We start from the raw sequence: 21,860 nt of genomic DNA on the forward strand, positions 1-21,860 counted from the left end.
CTGTCCTCCACATGACATCGATCGCCCAGGCTTGCATCCGACCACACATCACCTGCAAACTAGGATGCATCACCCATGGGCAGTCATGACCGAGGTGGGCCTACTAAAGGCACATTTGAGAACAGGAGTGACACAAAGTGTGTGGGGAAAAATACAAACTCCTCCAGCAGTTAGTGTTTACCTCACAAGTTCAGCATTGGAAACCTATTGTGCCCCCAGCACACAAAGTCTTTTATGAAGAATGATCCCGGGGATCATTAGGTTCCGGTATGATGAGTACAACATGGCACTGGGCCTGGACTCGCTGGAGTTTAACACAGTGAAGATTTGAGAGGAATGTTGCCAGGACCAGAGGGTCCGAGCTATAGGGAGAGGTTGAGTAGGCTGGGACTCTTTTTAGACAATAGGTGCAGGAGTAGGCCATTCGGCCCTTCGAGCCAGCACCGCCATTCACTGTGATCCTGGCTGATCATCCACAATCAGTACCCCGTTCCTGACTTCTCCCCATATCCCCTGACCCCGCTATTTTTTTAAGAGCCCTATCTAGCTCTCTCTTGAAAGCATCCAGAGAACCGGCCTCCACCGCCCTCCGAGGCAGAGAATTCCACAAACTCACCACTCCCTGTGAGAAAAAGTGTTTCCTCGTCTCCGTTCTAAATGGCTTACCCCTTATTCTTAAACTGTGGCCCCTGGTTCTGGACTCCCCCAACATCGGGAACATGTTTCCTGCCTCTAGCGTGTCTAAACCCTTAACAATCTTATATGGTTCAATTGTTACTACAATTGTTACTACAATTACAGCTGTAGATAGAGGAAGAAGGAACTGCGTGCGCTGTTAAAATCGAAGGTGGACACAAAATGCTGGAGTAACTCAGCGGGTGAGGCAGCATCTCACGAGAGAAGGGTCTCGACCTGAAACATCACCCATTCCTTCTCTCCCGGGGTGTTGCCTCACCCGCTGAGTTACTCCAACATTTTGTGTCTACCTTAGAGCAAAAGGGGAACAGCAGCTGAATAGGAATCACCATCTTACCATTTTCTTCCAGATTTTGAAGACGGATACAACGATCATCACGACAAGTAATGCGATGCATATAACGATTACAGGCATAAAATTGTCCATCGTCTGGCCCTGGTGTCCAGTTTCATACTTTGCTGTGATGGCACTGGGTGCGCTGCCATTTAGCGATGGGTATACTGCAGTGCTGGCCATAGATTGGGCTTCAGATGTAGGCCCGCCGTGAGTACTTGCTGCCTGCGACACGTTGTCCTGGCGATGGGCTGGATCGGTGAGCAGTGTCTTCTTGGTTCCCCCGATTTTATCCCCCTTCAGCGCGTTGACCAGGGTGGCGGTTACCTCCGCCGCGGAGCCCAGCTCGTTGGTCATCGTAGTCCGTCTAGGAGCCGCTGGGGAAGTGAGAGGCGGAGGCCGGCTGGGAGCGGGCAAATATTGCGAGCAAACCTCAGCGGCGAAACTGTCCGTGGCCTCATCACCGTGAAGGACGACCCGGCAGGAGTTCAACATCAGGGAAATGTTGAGATCTGCAGGAACAATCGTACACGTCAGGTCTCAGAGGCAAAGAACTGCAGATGGCTGTTCAATAGGGGCGGCACGGTGGCGCAGCGGTAGAGTTGCTGCCTTACAGCGCCGGAGACCTGGGTTCGATCCTGTCTGTGCGGAGTTTGTGAACCACGCGGGTTTTCTCCGGGAGCTCCGGTTTCCTCCCACACTCCAAAGACGTACAGGTTTGTAGGTTAAATCAGTAAAATTTAAATTGTTCCTAGTGTGTACGATAGCGCTAGTGTACGGGGTGATCGCTGGTCGGCGCGGACTTGGTGGATTAAAGAGCCTATATTCGCGCTGTATCTCCAAAGTCTAAAGCTAACGGTGGTATGAAGGACTAAATTTTCTCTAGTACATAAAATTCAATAAAATCCTACTTACCTCTTGGGAAACTGGAATCGTTGGTGTGCTGGTTTCCGCAGCGATCAATTATAGAGTCATAATGGGAAACACATGCTTCACTGTGTGCAAACAGGCCACTTGTACATCCAGTAACTATCCTTGGTTTTTGCTTCATGCACGGTTTAGTGCACTGCGCCGAGAAATTAAAAAGAAAAAAAAAAGTTAATCCCCATATTTATAAAGTCAATGCTATATTTTCACAAATGTAAAATGTAAAAAAGTTGTAAAATCAGTAAAGGGCCTGTCACACTTAGGCGATTTTTTCGGCAATAGCCGAAAAAATAGGCTGTCGCCACATGGTGGCAGCTTGACGTGGGGCGACGCCTGCATTGTCGCGAGCGGTCTCCTCGAGTGTCGTTACTTATTTCTTGTCGCCGCTGAATTTGGAAATGTTTAAAACAAATTTTTTAAATTAAAATTAAAATAATTCTTGTCACCGCTGGATTTTGAAATGTTCAAAACCTTTCAGCGACTGTGGGCCTGCCGTTGCCTGACGTTGCCAGTCTTGTTCTGTCGTAGGTGCTGTCGCAAGTTGTTGCCAGGATGACGCCAGGTGACGTTGGTTATCGCCGGGCGTTGACCTCGGTGAATTCCATTGGCGGCCACCTACGTCAAACGGCGACAGGTACCGGCGTCAAGAGAAGTCTTCAGTTGTCTTCAGTTGTTGCCGACGGGGTCATTGGTTGTTGCGGGTGGAGGCAAGTTGACTTTGGGTGTCGTGGGTTGTCGCCCGTGTGGTCGTAGGTGGACGCCCCAAGGCGCGAAGAATTGTGTCGCAGCTTGACGTCGGCTAGGTGGTAACTCGTCGAAGACATTGTCGGAGGGTGGGTCCATTTCGGCGTCCCGCTGCGACTGTCGCCAGCAGTCACCTGAAAAATCGCCTAGGTGGGACAGGGCTTTAGTCACAGGCTTTTTACAAAACAAAAAGTGCGCAGGGGTAGAGTTGCTGCCTTGCAGCGCCAGAGACCCAGGTTCGATCCCGACTACAGGTGCTGTCTGTGCGGAGTTTGTACGTTCTCCCTGTGGCACAGTGATTCTGCCTGACTTGCCGAGTTACTCCGGCACTTTGTGTCCTCGTTTGTCAACCAGCATCTGCAGTTCCTCGTTTCTAGAACTAGTTGTGGATGGGTGATCGATCGATAGTCAGCGTGGATCCGATGGGCTAAGGGTCCTGTTTCCACGCTGCGTCTTTCAATCAGTTGATTCAAGGAAACTGCCAGTTGCGTTACCCAGTGGCATGAAAACTTTTAATAATACATCCCATTGCCACTGAGTGTAGGGTCGTCAGAACGTATTTGCATTTTGTGTCTCAGGCACTGCACAAGGCAATTCCCTTCTCAAAGGTTCATTGGTCGTAGGAACAGAATTAGGCCATTCGGCCCATCAAGTCTCCTCCACCATTTAATCATGGCTGATCTTTCCCTCTCAACCCCATTCTCTTGCCATCTCCCCATAACCTTTGACACCCTCACTTATCAAGAACCATTTTCTTAATCCCCACTTTAAAGATAGCCAATGACTTGGCCTCCACCGCCGTCTGTGGGAATTCCACAGATTCACCATCCTCTGACTAAAGAAATTCCTCCTCGTCTCCTTTCGAAATGTACGTCCCTTTATTCTGGGGCCGTACCCTCTGGTCCTCGACTCTCCCACTGGTGGAAACATCCTCTCCACTCTATCCAGGCCTTTCGCTATACGGTACATTTCAGTTAGGTCCCCCCCGCCCTTCCTTCTAAAAATGTATCACCGTATAAACCGTAGTTTAAACACAAAAGTGACAAAAATCAAACCTCAAAATCATTCCGAAGTTTTGTTAGCCAAGTCGATATATTATTGACAGCATGATAATTAGTTGCGTTTTTTCCAAAGTGTTTCAAAAGGCTGTTGAAGGCGTTAATCAGCTGTTGAGCAGTGATGTTAATGAAACAGCATTCACCCTGCTGAGTAAATAATGAAACAACGTTAATATTTCTTCCATTTAAGAAAACATATATCTTTTTTTCCCCCCAGATACAAGGCAGCAACAGGCACTTTGGCTCACTGAGTCCGTGCTGACCAGTGATCCCTGTACACTAGCATTATCTTACGCACTGAGGCCAATTTACTATTTTTACCGAAGCCAATTAACCTACAAATCCGCACAATCCTTTGGAGTGCAGGACGAAACCTGAGCACCTGGAGAAAACCCACGCAGTCACGGGGAGAGCGTACACACTCTGCGCAGACAGCAACTGTGGTCAGGATCGAACCCGGGTCTCTGGCGCTGAAAGGCCGCAGCTCTACCACTGCGCCTCTGCGGATCATGTTTAGTTAAGTTTAGTTCGGAGATACAGAGTGGGAAACAGGCCCTTCGGCCCACCCTGGCTGTGCAGAACATCGATCACCCGTTCACATTAGTTCTATGGTAACCCACTTTCTCATCCACTCCCTACACGCTGGGAGCAATTTAAAGAGGCCAATTAACCTACAAACCTGCACATCCTTTGTGTGTGGAATGAAACTGGGGCACCCGGAGGAAACCCGCGATGTCACAGGGAGAACGTGCAAACTCCACACAGTTAGCCCTCAGCTTTCCTTTGCTGGAGTCAAACGTCAGCCCCCGTTGAGAGCTAGAGTAAAGAGCTAGGAGCAAAGAGGCCCTTCTGTAGTTGTACAGAGACCTAGTGAGACCACACCTGGAGTATTGTGTGCAGTTTTGGTCCCCTAATTTGAGGAAGGACATTCTTGCTATTGAGGGAGTGCAGTGTAGGTTTACAAGGTTAATTCCCCGGATGGCGGAACTGTCATATGCTGAGAGAATGGAGCGGCTGGGCTTGTATACTCTGGAATTTAGAAGGATGAGAGGGTTTTTAATTGAAACATATAAGATTGCTACGGGTTTGGACACGCTAGAGGCAGGAAACATGTTCCCGATGTTGGGCGAGTCCAGAACCAGGGGCCGCAGTTTAAGAATAAGGGGTTAGCCATTTAGAACGGAGATGAGGAAACACTTTTTCACACAGAGAGTTGTGAGTCTGTGAAATTCTCTGCCTCAGAGTGCAGTGGAGGCCGGTTCTCTAGATACTTTCAAGCGAGAGCTAGATAGGGCTCTTAAAGATAGTGGAGTCAGGGGATATGGGGAGAAGGCAGGAACGGGGTACTGATTGGGGATGATCAGGCATGATCACATTGAATGGTGGCGCTGGCTTGAAGGGCCGAATGGCCTACTCCTGCACCTATAGCCTTTTGTTACACCCTTTATCCTGTGTCTGTACACTGCAGGCGGCTTGACTGTAATCATGTATAGTCTTTTCGCTGACTGGATCGCACGCAACAAAAACGATTTTCACTCTGCATCGGTACATGTGACAATAATAAATAAACTAAAGGTTTAAATAAATAACTAAATAAACTAAGTTTTCACCGATTCGAACTCAGAGATTTACGGTAATGGCCACTCGTCGGTACTCGGGGCTCTCGTGGCCATTTTTCAACAAGTTGAAAAATCTTCACGAGTCTTCCCGTGCTTACCTGCCGTTAGCGAGTCTTCCCGAGTACCCGCCGTTAGCGTTACGAGCCGCTAAGAGACGTCCCCGAGCTCCGACGTACCCGCTACGTACATTCTCCGTGCTTACCACGAGTTTGATTTTTTTTTTAAAACTCGGGAGAGCTCTTGGAATGAACTCGTACCGTGGGACAGGGCCATTATTGTGCGGGGGTGGGGGTGGATCGCTGGTCGGCACAGACTGGGTGGGACGAAGGGCCCGTTTCCGTGCCATATCTCTAAAAACTACAACAACAACAAAAAAAACTAAATAGGAATTTCTTACCAGTTTTTCAGCATCTGCATCGATTAAAACTTCATATTGTACAATACTTGGGAGAAGATTATCGTTCTGGAAAAGAAGATACCATTTGGACTATTGAAATGAGTGCTTTTGAGATGAATCAGTATTTGCAGCTTGCAGTTTTTTTTATCAGGCGGTTTTTAACCAAGAGATTTTAAGTTGTAACAAGGTTAGTAGCACTCATGTACATAATTAATAGCTCAGGGTTAAATAGGGTGGCGAGATATTAGAGTTTGCTAACCAGGTCCTTGATCCAACTGTGGAGCTTGGCAGTTAACATTTTGAGGGTCTTCGCGTAGTCACACAATGGCGTTGTCGTCGTCTGAGGCGTGGCCAGAGGCAGCAGCAACACAAGACACAAGATGCAGAGTGCCTGCAACAAAATGCAGAGATAGTTAGTGTCATCTCCATGTCTCAGTCGCGCATGCAGAGAATGGGGGGGGGGGGGGGGGGGTACTCTGACATCACTAGACAACAGGCATTTGGCCTTTCCTTCTCTCCAGGGATGCCGAAATAGACAACAAAAGCTGGAGTAACTTAGCGGGACAGGCAGCATCTCTGGAGGGAAGGAATGGGTGAAGTTTCGGGCCAGGACCCTTCTTCAGGCTACTTCTCGAGTCAGAAGATGGGTCCCAACCTGAGACGGCACCAGTCCTTTCTGCCTGACCTGCTGAGTTACTCCAGCACTCTGCATCTATCTTTGGCATAAACTGCAGCATCTGCAGTTCCTTCTGACACGTCTCGAGAGATGCTGCCTGTCCCCGCTGAGTTACTCCAGCACTTTGTGCCTTTCTTCGGTTTAAACCAGCATCTGCAGTTCCTTCATAGGCATTTGGCCCACTGCACATCTCACCGTAGACCAAGCAACATAACCTTCTGATCTCTGAACTGTTCAGCACAGAAAAAGGCCCTTTGGCCCACAATGTCGGTGCTGAATATGATAGAACACAGGAGAAGGCCCTTCGGCCCACAATATATGTTGTATGTGATAGAACAATAGAACAGTACAGCACAAGACGAGGCCCTTTGGCCCACAATATCTATGCTGCATATGATAGAACATAGAACAGTACAGCACAGGAACAGGCCCTTTGGCCCACAATGACCTCGGGTAGGGAGGTGCCCTGGTAGACCCATTGTTGGCTAGGGAAGATGTTAGCTCAAGAGAGAAACAATGCGGTGAACTATAGAAGTGATAAAACGACTGGGTGGGAGGAAGGGGACAAGAGGGAGGAGAGAAGTGGAGCAAGTAGAAGATATTTAAAATAAGAGAATGCAATATTCATGTGTTGTAAGCTGCCCAGGCTAAATGCAAGGTGCTGTTGTGCCTCACTCTGGCAATGGAAAAGGCCCAGTTATAGCTCTTAGGGTTAACTGAATCAAGGGATATGTGGGAAAAAAAGCAGGAACGGGGTACGGATTTTGGATGATCAGCCGTGATCATATTGAATGGCGGTGCTGGCTCGAAGGGCAGAATGGCCTATTCCTGCACCTATTTTATAGGTTTCGATGTCTCTATATTTCCTTGATCATCCTTGATTTCCTGTGATCTGGATTTTCACACTTTACCCTTCCATTTCCCTAGTTTCCTTCTCCCAGGAATGTCAGACTGAAGAAGGGTCTCGATCCGAAACATCACCCATTCCTTCTCTCCAGAGATGCTGCCTGTCCCACTGAGTTACTCCAGCATTTTGAGTCTATCTTCCTCACTTCATGGTGGGTAGATCACGAGGGGTTGGGGAGTGATTTTAAGGGCCTGTCCCACTTTCACGACCTAATTCGCAACCTTTTTTTACTCGTGGACATTTTCCATCAGGCTAGAAAAACGCCCCGACCTACTTGATGCCACGACTAGCATCACCACCTCCTACGACCTCGTGACGACCATGCTGCGAGTACAAGTCAAGGGCAAACTCGGCAGAGGTCGTGAAAGTGGGACAGGCCCTTTAAAAGTAGCCATCCTCACATATTTTAAACGTTACTGGAGTCAAATAATACGTCAACAATACTTTTAATCCCAGTGAGACGAAGAATATTTTTATGGTATTAATTCCCTTCACTGAAATGTGCCAATTTTTTGTCATAGAGCATGGAAATATGCCCTTTGGTTCAACTTCCCACACTGCCCAACATGCATGGACTGGACTAGTCCCACCTGCCCGCGCTTGGCCCATATCCAACTAAACCTGTCCTATCCATGTACCCGTCTAAATGTCTCTGATAGTCCCTGCCTCAACTACCTCCTCCGGCAGCTCGCTCCATACACCCACCACCCATTGTGGAAAAGTTGCCTCTCAGGTTTCTATTAAATCTTTTCCCCTCCTCACCTTAAACCTATGTCCTCTGGTTCTCGATTCCCTTACTCTGGGCACGAGACTCTGTGCATTTATCCCATCGATTCCTCTCGCGATCTTGTGCACCTCTATAAAATGAACCCTCATCATCTGCGCTTCAGTGAATAGGGTCCCAGCCTGCTCAACCTCTCCCTATAGCTCGGGCCCTCGAGCCTTGGCAATGTCCTCAGAAATCTTCTCTTCTTGAATAACATCGTGCTTATTAAAATTCTACAATCCTTCAAATTGGAAATCCATGTGTGTGTGTGTGTGTATAAAGTCGATAGTGTGTCCAGTCTCCACGCCACTGCAAACCGCGGTGATTTACAAGGATCATCTTTTGTTACCTCTCTCTCTGGATAGAACGTTTTTCCTTCTATTATTTATTATGAATAAGAATATGTGTGTTATGATTGTGTTTATAATTTGTTTGGTTGTTTTGTTGTTTGTCTTTTGCACAAAAGTCCGCGAGCATTGCCACTTTCATTTCACTGCACATCTCGTATGTGTATGTGACAAATAAACTTGACTTGACTTGACTTGACTTGGATAGACACAAAAAAGCTGGAGTAACTCAGCGGGACAGGCAGCATCTCTGGAGAGAAGGAATGGGTGACGTTTTGGGCCGAGACCCATCTTCAGACCCTTTCTTCGGCTCCCTCCTTAATACTGAAGAAGATTGCAAACCGTTTCATTCAGTATGCTTTCTATCTGCAGTAAGGGTGAGGCAACACTGTCTATCCATTCCCTCCATAGATGCTGCCTGGTCATAGAGAGTCGTAGAGTGATACAGCGCGGAAACAGGCTCTTCGGCCCAACCTGCCTGCACCGGCCAACATGCCCCATCTACACTAGTCCCACCTGCCTGCGTTTGGTCCATATCCCTCTAAACCCGCCCTATCCAAATTTTTCTTAAAGGTTGGGATAGTCCCTGCCTCAACTACCTCCTCCGGCAGCTCATTCCATGCACCCGCCATCCCTATGTGTGCTAAAGTTGAAGGTGTGAAAGTGGTCCACAGTGTTACTGCAGCATTGTAGAAGCAAGGAACTGCAGATGCCGGTTAACACACAAAAAGACACAAAGTGCTGGAGTAACTCGGCGGGACAGGTAGCAACTCTGAAGAACATGGATACGGTGATGTGATGTTTTGGGTTGAGGCCCTTCTTCAGGCTGATTGTGGGGAGGTGTGTGTGCGGTGGGGGCGGGGGAGAGAAAGGGCAGAAAGATAGGAGAGGCAAGACAAAGCATGGTTGGTAATAGATGGAGATATATGTGGGGAGTTATTTATCGGCAGATGGTTGAAACAAAGGCTAGAGATTAAGGATGGACATTATTGCCATAGAGGGAGTGCAGAGAAGGTTCACCAGACTGATTCCTGGGATGTCAGGACTGTCTTATGAAGAAAGACTGGATAGACTTGGTTTATACTCTAGAATTTAGGCGATTGAGAGGGGATCTTATAGAAACTTACAAAATTCTTAAGGGGTTGGACAGGCTAGATGCAGGAAGATTGTTCCCGATGTTGGGGAAGTCCAGGACAAGGGGTCACAGCTTAAGGATAAGGGGGAAATCCTTTAAAACCAAGATGAGAAGAACTTTTTTCACACATGTGAATCTCTGGAACTCTCTGCCACAGAGGGTAGTTGAGGCCAGTTCATTGGCTATATTTAAGAGGGAGTTAGATGTGGCCCTTGTGGCTAAGGGGATCAGGGGGTATGGAGAGAAGGCAGGTACGGGATACTGAGTTGGATGATCAGCCATGATCATATTGAATGGCCTGCACTTAATTTCTATGTTTCTAAAACAGAAGGGTGAAGCCGGAGGAAGAAATGAAGGAGGAGGGGGGGGGGGGGGGGGGGGGGGGGGGAGAAATAGATGCACTGAGTTACTCCAGCACTTTGTGTCCTAATGTGTGTTTTTTTAAATCTACTTTCAAGTTGCAATGAGGTGATTGGGGACATGGTTGGATAGAGCACTATAGAGCCTTTTTTTCCAGTGTGCAATGTAGAGGGCATCGTTTTAAGGTGAAAGGGCAAAGTTTAAAGGAGGTGGTGGAGGCAGACACAACAATGGTGTTTAAGAGTTCTTTCAATGGGCGCATGGAGGGATTGGGGGGGGGGGATATGGATCATGTGCAGGCAGAGGAGTTTAGTTTGTGGGCCGAAGGGCCTGTTCCTGTGCTGTACTTTTCCCAAGGAGAAACTAGGAACTGCAGATGCTGGTTTACAGAGAAAGGACACGAAGTGCTGGAGTAAGGGTTGGCGTTGTGGTGCATCAGCAGAGCTGCTGCCATTTTCGATCCTGACCACGGGTGCTGCCTGTACGGAGTTTGTACGTTCTCCCCATCACCTGCGGGGGTTTTCTCCGGGTGCTCCGGTTTCCTCCCGCACTCCAAAGACGTTTAGGTTTTGTAGGTTAATTGGCTTTGGTAAAAATGGAAAAATTGTCCCAAGTGTGCAGTAGGTGTTCGTGTAGGTTCCGCATCATATCTCCAAAGTCTAAAGCTGTGGGTCCAATTTAAGTGCTTTGATCGAGTTCTCTTCTGGACTTCAAGTATAAGTAACAACAATTTTACACTCCTGAGGATTTACTAACTCACTCCAGAATGCACAAATTGTATATTTTCAATTTCATTTAGTTGAGATACAGTGTGCGGAAGAAGGCCATTCGGCCCATCGAGTCCGCACCGACCCGCAATCCGCACACATTAACACTACCCTACACACACTAGGGACAATTTCCACTTATCCCAAGCCAATTAACCCGCAAACCTTACGTCTTTGGAGTGTGGGAGGAAACCGAAGATCTCGGAGAAAACCCACGCGGTCACGGGGAGAGCGTACAAACTCCCGCAGGCAGCACCCGTGGTCAGGATTGAACCCGGGTCTCTGGCGCTGTAAAGCAGAAACTCTGCCGCTGCGCCACCGTGCCCCCCCCCGCCCGCTTCGATAAAGGCCGCCAAACTTTGGCTGACAATTAAAAAACGAATGGATAAATAAATATGGATGAGTTTCTTACTTCCGAATCCAGACTTCAAACAAGTCAGAGAACAAGTTGGTCATTATTCTAAATTGGCTGTGTGTGTGTGTGTGTGTGTGTCCACAGTAGAAGGTTCCAAAGAATTTCTTGGAACACAAAGTTATGTAATTTAAAATAAACAATTGATTTCTCTTAAAGAATAAGTGATGTAAATCAAAGATGTAATTGGAGCAATTACTGTGTCATGCTAGGGGTAGCACGGTGGCGCAGCGGTAGAGTTGCTGCCTTACAGCACCAGAGACCCGGGTCCGATCCTGGCTACTGGTGCTGCCTGTATGGACTTTGTACGTTCTCCCTGTGACCACGTGGATTTCTACCGGGTGCTCCGGTTTCCTCCCACACTCCAAAGACGTGCAGGTTTGTAGGTTAATTGGCTTCTGTAATATTGTCAATTGTCAATTTAAGAATAAGGAGTTATGCCCCTGTCCCACTTAGGAAGCCTGAACGGAAAACTCTGCAGACTTTGTGCCCCACCCAAGGTTTCCGTGCGGTTCCCCGAGGTTTTTTGTCAGCCTCCCTACCTGCTTCCACTACCTGCAACCACCTGCAACCTCCGGGAACCGCACGGAAACCTTGGGTGGGGCACAAAGTCTCCAGAGGTTTCCGTTCAGGTTTCCTAAGTGGGACAGGGGCAAGCCATTTAGAACGGAGACGAGGAAACACTTTTTTTCCCCCACAGAGAGTGGCGAGTCTGTGGAATTCTCTGCCTCCGAGGGCGGTGGAGGCAGGTTCTCTGGATACTCTCAAGAGCTCTTAAAAATATAGGGCTCTTAAAAATAAAGATATGGGGAGAAGGCACGAACGGGGTACTGATTAGGGATGGTCAACCATGATCACATTGAATGGCTCGAAGGGCCGAATGGCCTACTCGTGCATCTATTGTCTATTGTCCCTTGTGTGTAGGATAGTGTATAGTGGATGGGGTAATAACTGGTTGGCACAAACTCGGTTGTTCGAAGGGCCTGTTTTTGTGCTGTATCTCTAAAGTCTAAAGGATCCGGCACTGCGGTAGAGTTGCCTTAAGAGCCTGTCCCACTTTCACAACCTTTTTTTACTCATGGCCATTTTTCATCAGGCTAGAAAAATGGCCCGACCTACTTGATGCCACGAATATCTACGACTAGCATCACAACCTACCTACGACCATGCTGCGAGTACGAGTCAAAGGCAAACTCGTCAGAGGTCGTGAAAGTGGGACAGGCCCTTTAGATCGCCCGAGACCCAGGTTCGATCCCGACTCAGGGTGTTGCCTGTACGGAGTTTGTACGCCTTCTCCATGACTGTGTGTGTTTTCTCCGAGATCTTCGGTTTCCTCCCACATTCCAGTTGTATAGGTTTGTAGGTTAATTGGGTTGGTATAAATGTAACTCGTCCCTAGTGTGTGTAGGATAGCATCAGAGCGCGGGGATCTCTGGTCGGAACGGACTCGGTGGGCCGAAGGGCCTGTTTCCGCACTGAATCTCAAAACTAAAATAAACAAAATTAAAAGCCTGGGCTTGTTGAGTAACTATTTTATCCTGAATCTTCTCAAATCCCCAGAGTTATGCAGCACAGAAACGGGCCCAATTCTGCTTTCTATTCACCGCTGAACATCTTTTCAATCTTTTTGTTTTTTCACCGAAAACATGGCAAGTCGAGACAATTTCTCTGCATAACTTTAATTCCCTGACCCTCCCTGGCCCCAGAAACATTGTCCCTGGAGTTGTGACTAAAACCCAATACACTGTGTTCCAACAAAAGCTTAATTGATATCCTAATTATTTCCATCACTAACCTATAATTCAATGCCTATATGTACTGCATGAATTTAAAATCACGTTCTTGACGTTTCAAAGTGATTTATGCGATGCAAAGAAAACCTCTTAACATTTCGAGTTGCCACAGTGTTAAATAAATGCAGTATCATTTATTGTCACATGTACCCATCCACACAAGTCCCACCTGCCTGCATTTGGCCCGTATCCCCACAGAACCTACCCTATGCATGTATCGGCCCAAATGTTTGTTAAATGTTGCGATTTTTCCTGCAATCATTTGTACAAGAGAGTCTGGTGCAAACACGTCAAGAGTCGAGAGAGTTGTTTTGTCACGTGTCCCAGATAGCGATCTCTGCCTTAAAAATATCCTCTGACTTGGCCTTCACAGCCCTCTGTGGCAAAGAATTCCACAGATTCACCACCCTCCAACTAGAGAAATTCCTCCTCATCTCAAGTCAAGTCAAGTTTATTTGTCATATACACATATGAGATGTGCAGTGAAATGAAAAGTGGCAATGCTCGCGACTTTGTGCAAAAAGACAAACAACCAAACAGAATGGAACAGAATCAAATATTCTTTTACATATTAAATATTGTGGGCGGAAAGAAAAAGGGAAAAAAACCTACTTCCCAAAGGGATGTCCTTTAATTCTGAGGCTGCGACCTCTGGTCCTAGACTCTCCCACCAGTGGAAACATCCTCTCCACATCCACTCTATCCAAGCCTTTCACTATTCGGTTAGTTTCAATGAGGTCCCTCATCATTCTGTGTCTTTGAAAGAACAGTACAGCACAGGAAGAAGCCCTTCGGCCCACAATGTCTATGCTGAACATGATGCTGAGACCAAGTCTTATCTGCCTCCGTTCCTTGTTTATCCAAAACACTTTTAAATGCCTGAATGCAGCCAGACATCTGTGAAGAAAGTTCTCCCGAGACAAATCACGTGTGCTCACTTGGCTGTTTAATAAGTTTACAAATCACAAGAGTTAATAAGAAACAGATGCTTCAGGGGGTTTGGCATAATGCGATATGCCAATCCCCCTGCCAAAAGTAGTTTGCAACTTTATAGTGAGACTCCACTGATGTTGAAACAGCAAAATGGAAATAGTTCCGTGGAGATTTAATTCAATATGACTTCTATGAAAGCACGGTGGAAGTCTAGCACGGTGGGGCAATGGTGGAGTAGTTGGCTTACCAACTTTGTGATGACAACCAGGGGCGCCGGGGAGATGGCAGTCTGTTCGTATTTTCATCTTTTTTAGCGTTTATTAAAAGTTTGTTTTAATGTACTTCGGTTTGTTTTTATGGGGGGGGGGGGGGGGGGGGGATTGAATTGGAAACTTTTTTTCAAGTTCCTATCTTCCCGGAGATATGATCAATTTTTCAGTTCACATTTTCCAGGCTCTGCGGCCTACCATCGCTGGAGTTGGAAGCCTCCTCGGACTGTCGTGAACCCCACCGCGGGGCGCGGACTCAACACCGGAGCGGATCCCTTGCCTGGGATCGCTCCCACCGCGGCCTGCGGACTTACCATCAAGGGCTCGCAGTCTCGGGAGAGGTAAGTCGGGAGCTCCAACGCCGCAGAAGGTTTGACCAGCCCGACGCGAGGTTCGATCCCCTGGTGCGGGGGAGCTGACAACCCCCCGATGCAGGAGCTAAACGCCTTGACACGGGGGGCCGAACGCCGCCGGCTACGGGAGTCAAGACCGTCCCGTCAACGGAGGGCTCAAGGCCCCCGACCGAGGAAGAACAAAAGGAAGGACTTGAACATGGATAGGTGATGTGATGTTTCGCCTTCCATCACAGTGAAGAATGTGTAAGAGTCACTGTGGTGGATGTTCAATGTGTTTTAGAGTTTGCAGCTTTTAATTGTATGACTGACCTGGCCATTGAAATTCCTCGTATGTTGCAAAACATACCAGGTAAATAAAAAGTCTGATTCTGATTTCAGTGCCAGAGACCTCGGTTCGATCCCGACTACGGGTGCTGTCTGTACGGAGTTTGTACCTTCCTCCCCATGAACACATGGGTTTTCTCCGATATCTTTGCTTTCCTCCCACACTCCAAAGACGTACAGGTGTGTAGGTAAATTGGCTTAGTACAAGTGTAAATGGTCCCTAGTGGTGGTGTGCGGGGATCGCTGGTCGGTGCGGACTTGGTGGGCCGAAGGGCCTGTTTCCGCGCTGTATCTCTAAACTAAACTAAAATGATTTTTTTTTTAAACTGGGTATGCATGTCTGAAACAGAAGTGAAAAATCTTTTTCAAGATTTATAATGGCGGCCTCCGCATGTGTAACATACGCAAAAGGAATTTCTGTGTAGTTGCATGTGATAAATAAATTGCTATTGACTGATTGAACAGTTGTGAGATAATGTGGTAATTGTAATTAGCCCTGCTCCTAATTGCTAAAAGGGATTATGATAGGTGCTAATACATTATTTCCATAATAAGTGGGTATTGAGGGAAAGATTATTGTGACAGTGAGCTAGCTGTCTTTCGCAAACACTGCAATTTTGTGGTGAGGGGTTCCCATAGTATTGCTCGTTAAGTATGCAGTTTTGAAATTGCTGTAAGTCACGATTGTTATCCTGGCACTAAAATTGCTCATCTCTTTCATTCCTTCATGAAAAAATACATATTAGTTTAGTTTGGTTCCCTGTCACGTGTACCGAGGTACAGTGAAAAGATGGACACAAAATGATGGAGTAATGCCCCTGCCCACTTAGGAAACCGAGACTTTGCGCCCCACCCAAGGTTTCCGTGCGGTTCCCGGAGGTTTTTGTCAGTCTCCCTACCTGCTTCCACTGCCTGTAACCTCTGGCAACCACCTGCAACCGCCCGGAAACCTTGGGTTGGACGCAAAGTCTCCAGAGGTTTCCGTTCAAGTTTCCTAAGTGGGACAGGGGCATAACACTCTGCGGGTCAGGCAGCATCTCTGCCGAATAAGTGACATTGCAGGTCGAGTTTTCCTTCTTCAGTCTGAATAAGGGTCTCGACCCGAAATGTCACCCATTCCCTTTCACCAGAGCTGCTGCCTGTCCCGCTGAGTTACTCCAGCTTTTATCATCGTTGTAAACCAGCTTCTGCAATTCCTTCCTACACATACATTGGAAATTTTTTGTTGCATGCTGACCAGTCAGCGGAAAGACAATGCATGATTACAATTGAACCGACCACAGTGTAGATACATGATAAAGGAAGTATCATTTAGTGCACGATAACATCCAGTAAAGTCCGATTAAAGATAGCACTTTAGTATAGTTTATTGTCACGTGTACCAAGGTACGGTGGAAAGTGTTTGTTGCATGTTTACCGGCCAACAGAAAGACAATACATGTTCACGATTGAGCCATTTACAGTGCATAGATACATGATAAGGGAATAACGTTTAGTGCAAAGTAAAGCCAGCACAGTCCGATCAAGATTAGATAGATAGATATAGATATGCCATTTATTGTCACTATACATGTACAGTGAAACTGAAAGCTGCTCGTACTCAGTGCATACATACAATTTAGCACAAAAAACAAGAAACAGAAAAAAAAAAAAAAACAGAAGGGAGAGGGGGGGGGGGGGGGGGGGGAATAGGTGCACAAATTCTGCGGCGCTACATACATATATACAGATGGAAGTCCGTGTTGGGCGGTGTAGTCAGTGCATGTGTGAATTTGAATTTATAGTAGTTATAATTCTCGGAAAGCAACTATTCCTGAGTCTGTTTGTCCTGGATTTGATGCACCTATAGCGCCTTCCAGAGGGCAGCAGGTCGAACAGTCCAAACGCAGGATGGGAGCTAGACCCAGGGTCACCAATGAGGTAGATAGTAGTTCAGGACCACTCTCTAGTTATTCATAGGACGGTTCAGTCGCCTGATAACCAGCTGGGAAGAAACTGTCCCTGAATCTGGAGGTAGATAAAAATGCTGGAGAAACTCAGCGGGTGAGGAAGCATCTATGGAGCGAAGGAATAGGTGACGTTTCGGGTTGAGACCCTTCTTCAGACTGATGTTGGGGTGGGAAGAAGGGTCTCGACCCGAAACGTCACCTATTCCTTCGTTCCATAGATGCTGCCTCACCGGCTTAGTTTCTCCAGCATTTTTGTCTACCTTCGATTTCTCCAGCATCTGGAGTTCCTTCTTATACCATAATAGAAACATAGAAAATAGGTGCAGGAGTAAGCCATTCGGCCCTTCGAGCCTGCACCACCATTCGATATGATCATGGCTGATCATCCAACTCAGTATCCTGTACCTCCCTTCTCTCCATACCCCCTGATCCCTTTAGCCACAAGGGCCACATCTAACTCCCTCTTAAATAAAGCCAATGAACTGGCCTCAACTACCTTCTGTGGCAGACAATTCCACAGATTCACCACTCTCTGTGTGAAAAATGATTTCCTCATCTCGGTCCTAAAAGACTTCCCTCTTATCCTTAAACTGTGTCTAATAGTTTGGTGTCTTTGATAGCTTTCTTTGCATTCTGCCTTTTGTACTTGTATTTGGCTTGAATTCATGGTGTTATCTGTAGTACCGATGGTCAAATGTTTAAAGGTAGACAAAAGTGCTGGAGAAACTCAGCGGGTGCAGCAGCATCGATGGAGAGAAGGAAATAGGCAACGTTTCGGGCCGAAACCAAGGGTTTCGGCCCAAAACGTTGCCTATTTCCTTCGTTCCATCGATGCTGCTGCACCCGCTGAGTTTCTCCAGCCCTTTTGTCTACCTTCGATTTTCCAGCATCTGCAGTCCCTTCTTAAACACGTCGAAAGTTTACAGATCCTGGGAATAAGTATCGCCAGCAATTCTTGGCCATAGCTTCGATGGGGCCTGGGCCAGCCCAATGGCCAAGAAAGCAGACCAAGGCCTCAACTTCCTTTGAAGGCTAAGGAAGTTTGGCAAGTCCCCAACAACTCTCGCCAACTTCAACAGATGCGCCGCAGAAAGCATCATATTGGGATCCATCGGGATCAAAATCGACCCAAATCGCCACCTAGTCCTTTTCTCCAGAGATGCTGCCTGACCAGCATTTGTGTGTCTATCTTGGCAAGTGATAGGTGGATACAAGTTGGCCTTTATCTCAGACTTTTTGTCCTCTCATCTCTGGCCATCTACTATTGGGATCCATCGCAGCTTGCTTTGGGAACAGCTCCATCCATGACCACAATTGTGGGAGCAGCCCAGGTCATCGCACAAACCAACCTCCCATCCATTGAGTCCATCTGCACGTCACGCTGCCTCGGCAAGGCCACCAGCATAACCAGGGAGCAGTATTTCCTTTGCTCCATAGGGCCTATTTCCTTCGCTCCATAGATGCTGCTGCACCCGTTTTTCCTTCCATTATTTATTATGTAAAAGAATATGTGTGTTATGATTGTGTTTATAATTTGTTTGGTTGTTTTGTTGTTTGTCTTTTGCACAAAAGTCCGCGAGCATTGCCACTTTCATTTCACTGCACATCTCGTATGTGTATGTGACAAATAAACTTGACTTGACTTGACCCGCTGAGTTTCTCCAGCACTTCGATTTTGCTTTTCTTCTTAAGCAGTTCCTTCTTAAGCAGTATTACCCCGGTCACTCCCTCTTCTCCCCTCTCCCATCAGGCAAGGGGTACAGAAGTGCAGAAAAGCACACCTCCAGTTTCAGTTCCCAGCTGTTATCCAGCATCAATTCTCTCAACAGCAGGAGTGTGGTCCTGACTTCCCTCACCTTTAATTGGATTTTATCAGACCCGAGTGTTATATCTTGCACGAAATGCTGTGCGTTTTATCCTTTATCTGTGTACTGTGGACAGCCTGATTGTATTCATGAGTAGTCTTTCCTTTGACTGGATAGCACGCAAACAAAAGATTTTCACCAATCCTCGATGTGCGTGGCATTAATAAGCTAAACTTTAGACTTCAGAGATACAGCTTGGAAACTTTAGACTTCAGAGATACCACTGGCCCACCGAAACCGCGCTACACGAACACTATCCTAAACAAGACAGACAATTTACAATTTTTACCAAAGCCAATTAACCTACAAACCTAGTGTGGGATGAAACCAGAGCACCCTTGAGGTAGAGTTGCTGCCTCACAGCGCCAGAGACCCGGGTTCGATCCTGACTACGGGTGCTGTCTGTGTGGAGTTTGTACATTCTGCCCGTGACTGCGTTCGTTTTCTCCGGTTTCCTCCCACACTCCAAAGACGTACGGGTTTGTAGGTTAATTGGCTTCGTATAATTGTAAATTGTCCCCAGTGTGTGTAGGGTAGGGACAGTGTACGGGGGTCGCTGGTTGGCGCAGACTTGGTGGGCCGAAGGGCCTGTTTCTGCGCTGTATCTCTCAACTAAACACCTGCTTTCTAAACTCATCAACACATTCATAATATAAACAAAATTTATCCTTTTGCACTTTAAAGCAAAACAGCTCAAGATATTTTGGACTGATTGTAGTTGGTGGGAGAAAGCTGGAAGAGAGGTGGGGATGGGACTAAGTGATGGCTGGAACTGCAGATGCTGGTTTACACCGAAGATAGGCACAAAGTGCTGGAGTAACTCAGCGGGCCAGGCAACATCTCTGGAGAAAAGCAATGGGTGACGTTTGAAGAAGGGTCTCGACCCAAATCGCCACCTAGTCCTTTTCTCCATAGATGCTGCCTGACCAGCATTTGTGCGTCTATCTTGGCAAGTGATAGGTGGGTACAAGTTAGCCTTTATCTCGGACTTTTTGTCCTCTCATCTCTGGCCTTTGTCTGACCATCTACCTATCAAACCGCCCCTCATCTGTATCCACCTATCACTTGCCAGACTTTGTACCCCCCCCCCCCCCCCCCACCTCTTCCAGCTTTCTTTCTTCCTTTCAACAATCAGTCTGTAGAATGGTTCCCACCAGAAGTGTCACATATTCATGTTCGCCAGAGAAGCTGCCTGACCCGTTGAGTAGCTCCAACACTTTGTGCCTTTTTCTTGTAAACTAGCATCTGCAGTTCCCTGTGTCACCAGAAATGGCACACGAGGAACCCAATAAACCCCATCTAGTGGTGGATGTGCTCAGGTGCAGGTGAGGCTGTGCCGTACTTCCGAGAATATCGATGTTGGCTTGTGCACAGAGCATGTTATTTAGCCAAATCACAGCACACTTGAGGACACCAGGAAGTGCAAAAGAGACAATAAACAGAGTGCAGGATACAGTGTGAGAACTGGAAACATCAAGCAAATACCACCAGGCACAGAGTCAAGAGGGTTTTATTGTCAAAGATAAGTCACAAAATGCTGGAGTAACTCAGCCGGACAGGCAGCATCTCTGGATATAAGGAATGGGTGACGTTTTCGGTCAAGACCCTTTTTTAGTCTGTCAGGGGAGAGGGAGATGCAGAGATAAGGAAGTGAAAGGTGTGAAAACGAGACAAAGGGGATGAAGATCAGGAAAATGTAGAATCGATCATTGTTAGCTGGGAGAAAGTAACAACTAAGCAAACAGAGATAAAATGTAAACGAGGACTGGTCGGAGAACTGAGAAGGAGGAGGGATGAAGAGAAGGGGAAAGCAAGGGTTACATAGTTACAGAAGTCAATGTTCAAACCGCTGGGGTGTAACCTGCCCAAACAAAATACGAGGTGCTGTTCCTCCAATTTGCACTGGGCCTCATGATGGAGGAGGCCCACGATGTGTGGGAATGGGAGGGGGAGTTAAAGGGTTAAGCAATATTTTAGCAAAGTGTTTTATTGTCATATGTCCAAGATGCAAAAATGACGTTGTTACTTTCACCAAGCCAAAATAATGTCAAAATAGTACTCTATAAACAATATAATAAACAAGAAAAAAAGTTCAGTGTGTATGAATATATATAGACACACACACACACACGCGTGCATGCACGCACACACACACGCGCACGCACACACACACAAACAATAATGGAGCAAAAACCATTGCCCCCCCCCCCCAGGGTTTCTTCCCAGCTGTTATCAGGCAACTGAATCATCCTACCACAACCAGAGAGCAGTGTTAACCTACCATCTACCTCACTGAACTCCCACGTTACATCCAACTTGGTGAATTTATGCTCTCTCAACACAATACTCAAAACGTAGGCTAATCACGGTTTTGTACATATGTGTTTTGTATGCGAGGCACCTCAAAAATAATTCATATTGTGTATGAATATGGACAATTGACTGTCAGTACAGTTTGTAGTCCAAGCAAAGTGTGGCAATAGTTCAAAATGCCAAGGGCGACTGTAAACCCGATATGCAGTTCCTTGTGACTATCAGATGTTATTGAATCAAACGAAGGTTGCATTATCTTATGCACACACATTGATCTGGTGAGTCTAGTTTTGCTATACGGCGCAAAATTGATAAATTAATCATGAAGGTTTAATAATGAATAGTTCATGAAAGTAAAAGGAATATGTTTGTTCTAGGTGACTGGATATATGACAATTTGACAATAGGACATATGGCAATAAAACACTCTCGACTCTTAAGGGATTTAGAGTTTGGTCACATTTCTTTGCAAATTTCCTGCTTTGAAAAAAACGAATGAAATGCAGAATGTTGTCACTTGTCTGGTGCGTATCTGAATTCTCACGTTACACCCAGCTAGGTGAATTTATGCTCTCCACTCCCTACCACATTCAGCAATTGGGTATGCTGAACCACACATTACTCAAAATGTAGGCTAATCACGGTTTTATGCATATATGCGTTTTGTATGTTTACACTTAAAAATAATATTGGTATTACACGATGGCGCAGCTGTAGAGTTGCTGCCTTACAGCGTTGCAGTGCTAGAGACCCAGGTTCGATCCCGACTATGGGTGCTGGCTGTACAGAGTTTGTACGTACTCCCCAAGACCGCTTCGGTTTTCTCCGAGATCTTCGGTTTCCTCCCACACTCCACAAAGACTTACAGGTACTGTATGCAGGTAAATTGGCTTGGTATAAGTGTCAATTGTTC

The 21,860-nt window shown here is 46.8% G+C and overlaps 1 protein-coding gene across 1 annotated transcript in view; it reads right to left on the bottom strand.

The window, feature by feature from the left end:
• Positions 1–21,860, bottom strand: part of LOC129708877 (uncharacterized) — a 44,695-nt gene that overhangs the window by 8,182 nt on the left and 14,653 nt on the right. The window contains exons 2-6 of the mRNA XM_055654924.1: positions 6,035–6,166; positions 5,776–5,841; positions 3,757–3,906; positions 1,946–2,096; positions 1,034–1,542 (exon numbers count right to left, since the gene is read on the bottom strand). Of these exons, the coding sequence (XP_055510899.1) occupies positions 1,034–1,542; positions 1,946–2,096; positions 3,757–3,906; positions 5,776–5,841; positions 6,035–6,166 (1,008 nt within the window). The remainder of the gene's footprint in view (positions 1–1,033; positions 1,543–1,945; positions 2,097–3,756; positions 3,907–5,775; positions 5,842–6,034; positions 6,167–21,860) is intronic.

Source organism: Leucoraja erinacea, chromosome 24 (genome assembly GCF_028641065.1).
Source record: "Leucoraja erinacea ecotype New England chromosome 24, Leri_hhj_1, whole genome shotgun sequence".
Classification (NCBI taxonomy): Eukaryota; Metazoa; Chordata; class Chondrichthyes; order Rajiformes; family Rajidae; genus Leucoraja; species Leucoraja erinaceus.